General features: G+C 38.2%; 1 protein-coding gene across 1 annotated transcript in view; it reads left to right on the forward strand.

Moving 5' to 3' along the window:
* Window positions 1-13,222, forward strand: part of PTPRD (protein tyrosine phosphatase, receptor type D) — a 550,091-nt gene that overhangs the window by 118,864 nt on the left and 418,005 nt on the right. The window contains exon 2 of the mRNA XM_025359514.1: window positions 7,657-7,823. Within this exon, the coding sequence (XP_025215299.1) occupies window positions 7,760-7,823 (64 nt within the window). The 5' untranslated portion in view covers window positions 7,657-7,759. The remainder of the gene's footprint in view (window positions 1-7,656; window positions 7,824-13,222) is intronic.

The following is a 13,222-nucleotide window of genomic DNA, read 5'->3' on the forward strand; positions in this document are numbered from 1 at the left end:
GAGGCAGGAGAATTGCTTGAACTCAAGAAGTGGAGGTTGCAGTGAGCCAAGATCATGCCACTGCACTTCAACTTAGGCAACAGAGTGAGACTTTGTCTCAAAAAAAAAAAAAAAAAAAGAAATGCCTGAGTTTCAGTGGAAAGTGACTAGGTTGCATATCTGTCTACACTTTGCGAGAAAGATCAGTTTCTCACTTTTACAGTGTCTTTTTGGGTGAAAGGAACAAATACTAGAGTTCCAGCAGCATGCTGAATAGACTTGTATTTTAATCGTCTCATTGCCAGTTTCTACTGGCATCACATAAAACTAGATAGAAGCTATGAATGCAGTAATGACTGAAAGAAACTTTAGATTCTTTTTCTAAAGCTATCCTTCTTTGCAAATCAGAATTACAGTTCTGTTTGCAGGGGAACAAATAGATACAAAGGGAGATGAGGTTTTTTTCCTTTCTATTTGTTCATTTCTCACGGCATGCCTCTTTTTTTCCTTCCCAAAGGAGAAAGAAACAATGAAGGTTAATAATGTCATTTTGCCATCCTTGAAAATAACTAATATTTATATGTGCTTCCAATGTAAAGCCACTTGAAGTCTTACAGAGATGCATCAATAATAACTTGGAAAGTGAATCATAAACTATAGAAAGCTCAGAATAATAGCTATTGACTTTTTTTCTCTGTCAGAGTTAGGCATATAAGGGATCTTTTAAGTGTCTATATTGATAGGAGTTGTTTTACTCTTCAGGTAGTCTTAAAATTCAGTTGATTTCTTCAAAGAATCATTGTGTGCTGATAGTCACCTGGAGTCTTCATATTAAGTCATAGTCTAAGCCAAAAATTACATGATTGAATTATCACTTTGTATTTATATGCAATAGCTCTTAAACTACCTCTTGTTTTTTTTCCTGATTGTCATAAAAACATGTTTAGGGCAAAACAGAAAAATTTGGAGTTTTTGATTTGATATGCCAATTTTGTGGAGTATAATTTTGAGGTGTTATGAGTTTCTTACAAATAATTTCTTATATTTTTAGGTTTGACTGTTTTATTCAGAGGTGTCTGGTTTGTGGTGGTTTTTCATAGTTTTATTAAATTCAATAACCTTCTTCAATTGCCCCTTTTCTCAGTAATATTTTCCATAATTTACATTCAGGCTTTTGGTGCCCTGCATGTATTTAAGAATGTGTTTTCCATATCCCTCACTAATATTAATCGAATGCGGCCATTTCATTAAAACTATACAACTATACAAATTATTTCATGAGGCTGCTTAGACGTATGCTTGTCTTTTATGTCTATAGAACGTGGCAATCCTTTGCTGCCAGAAGTTCCTGTTCAGTAAGGAGAAATACAATAAAGTATGACACCCCGTCTTTAACGTAATCTTTCCTTTGATATTAAAGGAACATTCATTAACACTATTTCTATTTGGATATTTTCCAGTTTTATAGTCAACCACTTATTGATCTTCCCTTTGCATTCTTGATCAGATGAGATTGGGCGTGTTCAGGGTAGTATGGTCGTAGACTGATCTTCCCTTTACACTCTATGAAGTAGTTTAAAAAAAAAATGAAATCCTTTTTTTATTTGGCAGGATAAGGGACACGGATGGGTTAGTGTAGTAGTCTGCTTTGACACTGCTGATAAAGACACTGGGAAGAAAAAAAGGTTTAATGGACCTTTTCCACATGGCTGGGGATGCCTCACAATCATGGCGGAAGGTGAAAATCATGTCTCACATGGCAGCAGACAAGAGAAAAGAGCTTGTGCATAATAATCAGATCTTGTGAGACTTATTCACTATCATGAGAACAGCACAGGAAAGACCTGCCCCTATGATTCAGTTATCTCCCACTGGGTCCCTCCCACAACACATGAGAACTCAAGACGAGATTTGGGTGGGGACACAGCCAAACTGTATCAGTGAGTGAGTGATCCAAAGGTTAAATGGGTATCCTCACATAACACAGTGAATCTTTAGTGTCTGATTATCGGAAAGCCAAGGACTACAAGAACTAAGAAATTCTCACCTCATTGTTTCAGTCTATACCCTATACCTCTGAAAAAATACTGACTTTTTTCTGTTCAGTGCTGTAAACGTGTAGTTGTAGTCTGTGCTGTCCAGTGGGGTAGCCACTCGCCACATGTGGCTGTTTAAATTTAAATTGAACTTTAATAAAATAAAAACTTTACTTCCTCAGTTGCACTAGCTGTGTTTAAAGTGGTCACTTATTAGTCAATGCAGATAAAAAGATTTCTATCCTACAGAAAGTTATATCCATCAGCACTGGACGATTGTTGTTTTATATCACATTAAAATATTTAGATGGCTCCCTTCTCTTGGAAAATCCACAAGTCAGTGAAATGTTGAAAATTTGCTTTTGGGTTCTCTTCTCTTTTCAGGTACTTGTGTTGTAGCTGGACACTAAGGGCCTAGAGAATTCCTGGGGTGCCCCCTGAAACCTCTGCCAGGTGTGCTGTAGGCTCCAGACCCCTACTCTTCTTCACACTTCAGCCAGAGCAGCCCTGCTTTTGTCTGTTTTACAAATTGGAGATTCCTACCAGCACATCGTTTGTACAAATGGATCCTTCTCATAAATAATTAGAAGCCACATTCAGTTGATTTACAGAGGCCTGGTTTGGGAGGTAGATAAAAAGAAGTGATTTGGGGACATCATCCTTCCCATACCATCTCCCAACTTAATGCATATATTTTATGCATGTATGTTCAGGTTAAATATCATTATGATATTATTGCTTCTGAGATGTCTAGACTTGAGAGGATGGGTTTGTTATGATAGAAAAATGAAAAATGTTCAGAAATAAATAATGATACCTAATTTTAAGTGACAGCAGTTTTGTTTGTTTGTTTGTTTTGGTTAATTCTTTCCTTTTCTGTTCCCGTTTTCAGAGAAATGATTTGGTTCTCTAACTTTCTCCTAGAGTAACCAGTGAAATTTTTAAAATTATGAACTCATAGATTATAATGTAATTTGTTGTAGTTCTTTGCAGTTATTATTCTTTTTGTCATTCAGATTTTCCGTTTAGCTGATAGGTACCTCATCATCTTGGATTTTTTTTTTTTTTTTTTAATATAGCCTAGTAGTTCTGAAAACTTCCTTGCTTCTGGTATGGCAAGATGTTGGCTAATTTTCTACATTTCCCATATAAAACTTTTCTGAGAGACTAGGCCCCAGTTTGTCTTTTTTTTAAAGAAAATTTTAATACAGTATTTAGAAACAAATATCAACAGTATAGAAAGCTGAAAAAAATAGTACAAATCCTTTAACATTCATATTGGTTTGAATATGAATATACTTATTACAGAAAAGTGTTACAATGGTAAGTTGAAGAAAAAGAGTTGGATAGGTGTCAGCTTATGTGAATGCTTGAAACCGTGATTTGTTAAGGCTTTTAGGCAAGTGCACTCTTTGTTGTTCGTTTCAAATTATATTACATGCATCGTATTGCCCTCTGAACTGTTAGTTTCTCCAACCACCCACGTACATACATACAAAAGCAAATATTCAGTTAATTGGAAATCTGCAAAATTATTGTTTCATAAGATCTTTGTGGTATGAGAAATAAGAAACCAGAGAGTTTTAAATTTTTTGAAATTTTATTTTAAATTCATATAGATGGTTGAGTTCTATCTGCATGTCCCTGCTGATGAAAGACAGAGAGCCGGGTGCAGTGGCTCACATCTATAATCCCAGCACTTTGGGAGGCCTAGGTGGGTGGATCACGAGGTCAGGAGTTCAAGACCAGCCTGACCAACATGGTGAAACCCTGCCTCTACTAAAAATACAAAAATTAGCCAGGCGTGGCGGTGCATGCCTGTAATCCCAGCTACTCAGGAGGCTGAGGCAGGAGAATTGCTTGAGCCGAGGAGGTGGAGGTAGCAGTGAGCTGAGATTGTGCCATTGTACTCCAGCCTGCATGACAGAGAATGAGACTCCATCTCAAGAAAGAAGGAGCAAAATATATGAAAATCAAAGGGTTGGCTTCTACTGAGGCTTTTGGACAAATACTGAATAATGTGTGATGTAAGTTAGGTAAAACATGGTACTTTGCATATCACTGAATCTCCTTGCTCTTTTTTTTTTTTTTTTCCAGAGTACTTAGCAACCCTTACTATAGATTAATGGAAGCTACTTATAATATTCTTTTATCCTCTTTATTTTTGGTTTAATTATTTTCTTAAGAATCCATTTTCAATTTTTGTACCTAAATTTAAATTCCACCTGACTGATAGGCAGCCAGCATTCCCTTTTGGCAATGTTGCTGTGTCATAAACAAGATAAGGAATGGAGATTAGCTGGAATGAACATTTAGAATAGATTTTATCTTCACACCTCTGATCTCCTTTGGGCACAACCCATTTAAGTATAAATATGTATGTTTATAGCTGCTTTCGTTTCTAGAGTGCTAGATCCTGTCACTGTAGCAAGTCCAGGAGTAACAGTTGAAGGTTCATTTGAAAAAATTTGCTCTTCTTATGCACTTCAGCTGAGTAGGAGGAAAAGCCAAATCACTTCTTCCCTGAGCGAGCATTCATAGGTCTCCATCTCTGTGATCACACGGAGTCATTATGTAGCAGTTGGCTCTGATACGCTTGCACAGACACAAATTGAGTCCGACAGGACTGATGTCTTCTGGACTCTGCTGTCATTTGAAATGCTGGCATGAGGATGGGAGCAGTGAAAGCGGGAGGAGGGGGATGGGGAGGGGAGAGCTGATTCCTTTAGCACTTTTCCTAGGAACTTTTGAGATTTTTAACATTTGATAGCTGTGAACTGCTTGAGAAGTTGTTTTTCAGAGGAAATTGATAACAATAGCTGATTTGGAACAGCTGGCCAACTTCTGGATTCAAGAAATTTTCCAATGTACAACTTGCTTCTTCATGTCACCTGTCACCCATTTTTTTTTTTTTTTTAAAGAGGCTAATAATAGAAGATTCCTCTCTTTCTTTTTAGTTTTATCTTTCCTGCATTCAAACTGCTAATGAATAGTAATACAAAAGATAATACCTTTAAAAAATTTTTTGTTCTCACGCTGAAGCTCAGTTTCAGAAAAGACATACCATGGTATCTGTATTACAGTTATTTTTAAAGTACAAGTTATTTTAGTGGATTAGGTTATTTCTGGATATCTCTAGTATTTCCTGTCAAAAATTTTGTATATGTTTCAAATATTTCAGTATAAAAAAATTAAAGGTATGCAGTTTCATTTTGCAAATGAATGCTGATAGTCATTTTCAAATTTTTTCTGCAGTGATAGAGGATGCAATAGGATGTGATCTACTCTCTCTTTTTAAATTTTTCATTAAGAGTGTACTCTGTATAAGAGTCTATGCTAGATTCATTGAGGGTTCTATAGGTACAATTATTTAACACGTGAAGAATCATACTTCAAATGATTGCTTGGAGCCAGTCAGTCACTGGCTTCCTTCTTAATTCCTACCAGGACCACCATTACTCTTAAATCTTGTATCACTTCTCACCTGGAACTCTTGCTGTGGCCTAATAGCATTCTCTAAATCATCCGTGGTCCAGTTGTCAGTTAATCTTTCCAAAGCCTAGTTCCATGTTGTTCCTCTGCTCTGAAACATTAAATAGCTCTTTTTGTAGTTTGCCGAGTAAAGGCCATTTGACTTAGATCACCATCCAAGGCTCTCTGTGACCCACTTTTTTTTTTTTTTAAAAAGTCTGAATCCTTTTTTTTTTTTTTTTTTTGAGAAGAAGTCTCACTTGTCACCCAGGCTGGAATGCAGTGGCAGGACCTTGGCTCACCAAAACCTCCATCTCCTGGGTTCAAGTGATTCTCCTGCCTCAGCATCCCGAGTTGCTGGGATTACAGGTGTACACCACCAAGCCTGGCTAATTTTTTTTTGTATTTTTAGTAGAGATGGAGTTTCACCACGTTGGCCAGGCTGGTCTTGAACTCCTGGCCTCAGGTGATCCTCCTGCCTCGGCTTCCCAAAGTGCTGGAATTACAGGCGTGAGCCACCGTGCCTGACTCTGAACCATTTTCTTTCATCTTCTGGTTTTCCTAATAGAAGATAGTTTCCTATGACTTCAACCAGAAAGTTCTCAAAGTGTGGTCTCTGGACTAGCAACATTAGCATCTCCCAGGAACATGTAGAAGTGCAAATTTATGCAAATGTGTGACTCAGGCCTGTAATTCTAGCACTTTGGGAGGCCAGGAGTGGTGGCTCATCCCTGTGATCCTAGCACTTTGGGAGGCTGAGGCAGGCAGATCACTTGAGGCCAGGAGTTTGAGACCAGCCTGGCCAACATGGTGAAACCTTGTCTCTACTAAAAGTACAAAAATTAGCCAGGCATGGTGGTGGGCACCTGTAATTCCAGCTACTTGGGAGGCTGAGACAGGAGAATCACTTGAACCTGGGAAGCAGTGTTTGCAGTGAGCTGTGATTGTACCACTGCACTACAACCTGGGTGACAGAGTGAGACTGTCTCAACAACAAAAAAAAGCAAATTGTTGAATTATTGGATCCCCACCACAGACCTAGTGACCCACAAACTGTGACGGTGGTACTCACCCATCTGTTCTAAGAAGCCTTCCAGGGGACCCGATGCATGCTGACCTTTGGGAGGCCCTGTTCCAACCAAACCAGGAAACTCACGTTTTCCAAAGGTCCTTTCCCACTGCCCTGCCTTTGCATAGAATTCCTGGAATGCCTTTTCGTCATCTTGTTAAAATCCTGCTTAAATTTCAAGGCCTAGTTTGAGACACTATTTCCATGATGTCAGTCTTGATCCTATCTTTTACAGCATTATCTGGTTTTCCTTCCTGGAACTAATCACTTATTAAATTATACTAGTCATCTGGTATACTTGCTTTATTTTCCCTACTAATCTGGAAACAAAAATAATAGAACCTGACTCATCTTTCTACCTTGAGACTCCTTGTGCTGTCACTCTTGATGCCTTGCACACAGTAGGTGCTCTAAAAATAGTTTATGGCTTCTTGATTTTATGGAGAAGATTGAGGAAATTAAACCATTGCCCAGGAGACATATAAAAATCCTGTTAAATGAAAGAGGCTCATTCTAACTATTGTTTTGACTTATTGATGCCAAACTAGATTTGAACGTTGATGTGTCTTCAGGGAAGAAGCCAAATATGCTGGTGTAAAAAATTCTAACCTCTACTGTTTACCTGGAGAAGTTGAATTAGCCCTGTCATTTCACCTGATGCCAAGAAAGCAGCTTCCATTATTGTGTCAGTAATAGACTTTTATCCTGCACGGAGGAACTTCTCTTAAATCTTTCTCATAGCATTGGTGTGCTTCTTTCCACTGATGTATTTACGTAATGTTTCATAAGAAGTGTCAGTTCTTTTTCAGGTTCTTTGCCCAAAAGGTGGCATAAGCAAAGAATGAAATTCAAGGTGATTGGGCCTAAAATTGGGATTGCGAGAGCTCCCACATAACACAAACCCAGATATCCTAAGACTCCTACATTTTACAAACCAAGTTATTTCCTTCCTAATACAAAGCACGACCATTACAATTTATTGTGTATTGTCAATGGATTGTGTCTGTCATGGTGATTGTGATGGAATCGGGGGGGAGGAGTAAGAAATCTAAACATCTTTGTGTTTTCTTCCTTTTCTTTTCTCTGCCTCCCCCCTTTCAGGCTCTGAAAGTGTTCCAGCTGAAATTTCAGATCGGACAGACTCGCTGCGGCTCCGGAGGCAGTGATTCCAAGCTGCTCGTGCGCGCTGCTGCCAAGCTGCAGGATGGTGCACGTAGCCCGGCTGCTGCTGCTGCTCCTCACTTTCTTCCTCCGCACGGATGCTGAGAGTAAGCCATTCTCCCCTTCTCTAGGGGGCTGTGACCATAATGAGTGGTTTTGTTTGCTGTTGGCACCAGGCTCGGGGCCTCTGAATACATTTCCTTTGGAAGTAAATCCTGAGACACTGTGGGATCCTCCTTGGCTACCAGCCAGCCTTTGAAAGAGATTATTGACGTGACTTCCTCACCATTTCCTCTCCCTTTTAATACCCCTTTTCTTGTGCATCTAACTGCTCCTCCTGTTTGTTTATTTTTTTTTATACCTCTTATCAGCCTGGTAGCAAAGATATTATGAGACCAAGAATATAACTCAAACAGGTTAACCAGTTGGTGGTGCCAATAAGTAAACATTGTTCAGACTCACTCAAAATTTCTTTATTTTTGTGGATCGTTCCTTGTTTAGAAAAATGCACAATGTCACATTGAGCCTAATTAAACTTCCAAGCCCCTTGTAGCTGTCATAGCAGCTGTTCTAATGTACTGTTTCCGACAGCTGTCGTCGAGTACAGTATTCAAACAAATCAAGCAGAACTGACAACTTTGTGGCTGGATGAAGGGTCTGGAAGTATGAGGAGAATTCTGTGGACTAGAGACACCAAAGTTTGGATTAATGAACTCAATTTATGAAACTGCTATTGTGGTCAGTTAGCTTGACAATTAATGAGAAGATCACGTCTCCTTCCTAATTAGGAAATCATTAGGTCTACCTTGTTTACATGCATTTATTTTCCCATCTGTCCCGCGGCTTTTTGGAAGAGAAAGTACTGGAGAAAGGCATGTCTCGGCCTTGTACTCCCTGACGTGTGGGGTTCCCCGGTAGTGGTTTAGTTCATACGTGAGTTGGCCATTCTCTTTGGGAATCCCCTAGTATCAGCAAAATGTGTAACATCTGCAGTCATTAACGTTTCTCTCCACTGACTATTTCAGTGAGATTAAATTTGATTCATGTTAAGGATGTTTCCAACACAAGGATCCTGTGTCATCTTGGCCCCTTCCTATTAATTGCATTTTGACAAGAAATCCCTCACGAGCCACCAATTGCTTGAAATAGGAGCTCTATTTTCTACAGAGGTATTTTGAAAAGTGAAAGGAATAACATTAATAATAAGATACATATGTAACATGCATGTTTTAAGCACAACATTCTCTGGTTAATAATGTATATAGTTTCCTAATTAGCACTTGGGAGTGTCAATTTAAGGTGAAGCCAAGGAATTTCGATTCTAATGCCAGCAAATAATTAACTGGGAAAAGACCCAAATGTAAGATGTTCTTGTTGTTTTAAAGCCTTTTATATCAAAGCTTATTTTAAAGGTGAAATCTAAATTTAGTTTATTAAAGAGAAATTGAGACTATGGTTTTATTATTTTTGTTTGGCTACAGTGCAAAAGTAAGTTGTTTCACCATTGTTAATTTTTGGCAGAAGTCCATTTAGACCCTGGGAGCCTACTCTAATGTCAGATCATAGCTACAGGGTTTCTTAAAGTTACTAGATATAATTATTGTATGTCCATGAAGTTACCTTTCCAGATAAGCAAAAACGTTCTTCTACTGAGCAGTGCTGCCTTTGCTTAATTCTCTGGTGAAAAGTGGCAGACAGATGTGGAGTTGAGAAAGGAAGACTTTTAAAATTATGTTTGAAAAAACAATCTTTTATGCAGATAACCGTCATCTTACTGGTTTTCTCCTCCGTCTTCCTCTTCTTCATCACACTTCTTACGCTGTGTAGTCTTGCAAAAGAAATCACAAAGGCCCTTGTTAGCAATTTTTAGTTAAGATATTTATCATGCTATATGTTTTGTGATATGAGCTTTCAACCTTAAGATGTCACTTGAAAAAGAATCTACTCCCTCTCACCCTTCCCATTATAGCTAAAAAGAGGAAACAGGCTTCAACTTTGCCAAATCAATTTTGATTAGCTTTGTCCTTGTCTAATCAGCCTCCATGTAGTATATTTTCCTTTTCACAGATTCATTTGGCACTCTTGAATAGCATGTGTATTCTGAAAGTTATTGACGAAAGAGGAAAATTTAACCATATCTTTTAAGGTACATTTTAAAAGAAAAAGGAATATCCATTTGCAGTCTACCAGAGGATATTTGTGGTTTGTGAAAGCACATGGTAGAGTTGGAGATATTTCAGTCACTAAAAATGTTTAAAAACAATTGGTAAAATAGGATCCAGATTATAACTTATCAAATACTGTCATTACCTTTTCTTCAAACACTCAAAGATAAAGTTATAAGTAACACTAAAGAAAAATTTGATTTATTCACTATCATATAAAGATAATATTTTTCAGGCTTTTATTGCCTACCCAGGCAATAAAATACTACCAGAAGTACTGATATATTTCCTTATGTCTTCATTAGCACATCTGCCCTTCTTTGTTTTCCCTTTTACCTAACTGTGTTTTGTACTAATCCAAAGGATCAAGAGTTATTAACAGTAGCTTGTCAGAGCCATTTTGGAACTCTGAAATAATTTTTTCAAATGTTTGTCCTCCTTTGAAAAAGAAGACTCTATGGGGGTGGGAATGGAAAGAAGCCACTGTAGTTTGCCAGGTTAATCTAATGTGCCCAACTCACTCTCTTTGGAAATGATTAACTCCAAAAAGCCTGGGAGTCAGGGTTATAATCTGCTGTATAGAATGTCCTAGCAAAGTACTGGGTGTGATGTTGCATTAAGGAGGAGAGCTCTTATGAGCCTTGGTTCAAACCTAGGTTGGAAAATTGTGATAATATCCCTCAGCAGAAAATTATAGTCTTTGCCATTGCCAGTTTAAAATGCCCTATATATCTATCCACTATTATTTTAAAAAGCTAGACGTGTGTTTGTATCTGATTTCTGTTCATTCTGGTGTCTTGAATGGCTCAGATGATTTTGCTTGTTGTTTCTTGAATGCATGTCTGGACAGTAGACCTGTGATCTCAGGGAGAGGCATATGCTACTTCTGTTCGAGCAGCACGAGTAGCTCCTCTTCAGAGCTGGCCAACCAGTTTTGTGGTTTAGGTAGTGCTTCGAGAACTATTCAACTATAACATGCATGCAAATTAAAGATTCATGTGGATTATAGTAATGTAATCCTCAGGTGAATGTTTTTCTTCTGGAGGAGTTTTCATAATAGCTTCTGTTAGTTTGCAATTTACCAGTCTTTAGAAAAGAAAAGCTAAATACAGCCCAAGAACCGGCTGTTAGCATCTTCTTTGTCAGACCAGTTTCACTCTAACGAAATCATTTGTAGCATACTCTTACATTCTAGACCTGAGTTTACGCTGTGGTCATTATAATTAGACCTGAGTGTTTACGTGATCTCAGAAATAAAACTTTTTTTAAATTATAGAGACACACCGTTGATAATTTAATTCCTCAGATGGTTTAGTTCATCCATTTACTTGTTGCTTTTTGTCATTGTTCCACTTCAGATTGTGAATACTTCCTCATTCTCCTTCCTTATTGTTAAAGAGCCTTGCTGTAGTCACTATATACTCGCAATATATCTGTCCTTTATGGAAGCAGTGAGTCCCTCCTCTACCCCCTTTGGTATTATATCACTGTAGCCCATGGAGTTTCTTTATTTCTTTGACATTAGAGCAGAGACTGACATCTGTGTTGCAAGGTAATCATTTGTTACCTTAAGTATTTCCTGATGGGCAGCACAGAGTGATGGTTTAGAGTGTGAACTCTGAAGCCATAGTCTGGTTTTGAAGTCTGGCTGTCATTTGGTAAATCATGCTCAGCCTCAGTTTCCCATCTTTGTCATTTTGATCAATCGTGCTCTTTGATTCAGTTTTCCTATTTTTAAAATGTTGATGAAGGTGATGGTCATGACATAGTACTCCTGGGTTTTGCGAGGATTTACTGAATAAACTCATACATCAGTAGATAAATAAAACTCATACATCAGTAGATACCACAAGGTAGGTGTTTCATGAATGTTAGCTGTTATTATATCATTATTCAACAAGATTTAGCAAACGGTTTTATTGAGCACATGTGTGAAGCACTGTGCTAAAGTGGTTTTTTTTTTGTTTGTTTTTGTTTTTTTTTAATTTGACCTAGAGATTATCAAAATTTGGATAGTGGATAAGCCAGGTTTTCTTGTAGCAAGTTAAAGTCTCCAGCTTGCTTCTCTGCAAAGTCCTATATGTAGGAGTTCTTATAAACCCTTGCTTCCGGGCATTAAATTGAAGATCAAGAGGGGAAATATAAAGCATATCTGCTTTAGTCAAGTGGTTTAAAAAAAGCTTCTTAGAATTACACATTTAAAATTAATTTGGCTTGGGTAGAATGGATAGTAGAAGGTGTTTCCGCTGTTTGTACGGTTGCCTCTTATATACATTTTATTGAGCGGTTCACAGGAAGGAACTATAGAAATTTACCGTAGGTAAACACAGTAATACAGTGCCTCTTCAGAAAGCTGAAGGTAGGGGGTGAGCTTGTTGAGAAAGAGAGTGAGTGGCCATTGATGTGACCAGGAATTATCTTGCAGGAAAAAAATTAAAAAAAAATTTTTTTTGAGACAGTCTCAGGCTGGAGTGCAATGGTGTGATCTCGGCTCACCGCAACTTCCGCCTCCTGGGTTCAAACGATTCTCCTGCCTCAGCCTCCCTAGTAGCTGGGATTACAGGCATGTGCCACCATGCCTGGCTATTTTTTCTGTATTTTTAGTAGAGATGGGGTTTCTCCATATTGGTCAGGCTGGTCTCGAACTCGCAACCTCAGTTGATCTGCCCACCTCAGCCTCCCAAAGTGCTGGGATTAGAGGCATGAGCCACCATGCCCGGCCCCCAAAATGTTCTTAAGTTAGATTAGGGTGATGGTACTGAGTATAAACATAATATACTAAATACCATTGAATTGTATGCTTTAAATGGGAAAACTGTATGGTATTTGAATTATATCTCACTAAAGTTGTTAAAACAAGGGAAAAAAATAGCCGGTTGTAGTGGCACATACTTGTAGTCCTAGCTACTTGGGAGGTTGAAGAGAGAGGACTGCTGGAGCCCAGTTTAAGGCTGTAGCGACCTAGGATGACATCACTGCACTGCAGCCTGTGTGACAGGGAGAGACCCTGTCTCAAAACAAACAAACATACCTAAACCAAAACAAAAAGCAATTTCTGCTTATCCAAATTCTTTGGTTAGAGTCCCTTTAGTATATGTAACCTGAAAGTAACCTGTATGTTTACATGATAAACATGTAACCATGTTTATCAGTGCCTTCTAAATTAATAGAGGTGTAGCAAAATTACTCCTTCTTCCTTCCTCCCCTCACTTTAAAGTAGCTAAATTAGCAACACCCAGCTGCCTGCAGCAAGGAAAGTATTCCAGCTATTTTACCGATCCTGTAGCCTCATTGTGGAGTTTCTGTGGCATTTTGAATTAATTGCTCCCAGCAGAGCTGTA

Source organism: Theropithecus gelada, chromosome 15 (assembly GCF_003255815.1).
Source record: "Theropithecus gelada isolate Dixy chromosome 15, Tgel_1.0, whole genome shotgun sequence".
In the NCBI taxonomy this organism is placed as follows: Eukaryota; Metazoa; Chordata; class Mammalia; order Primates; family Cercopithecidae; genus Theropithecus; species Theropithecus gelada.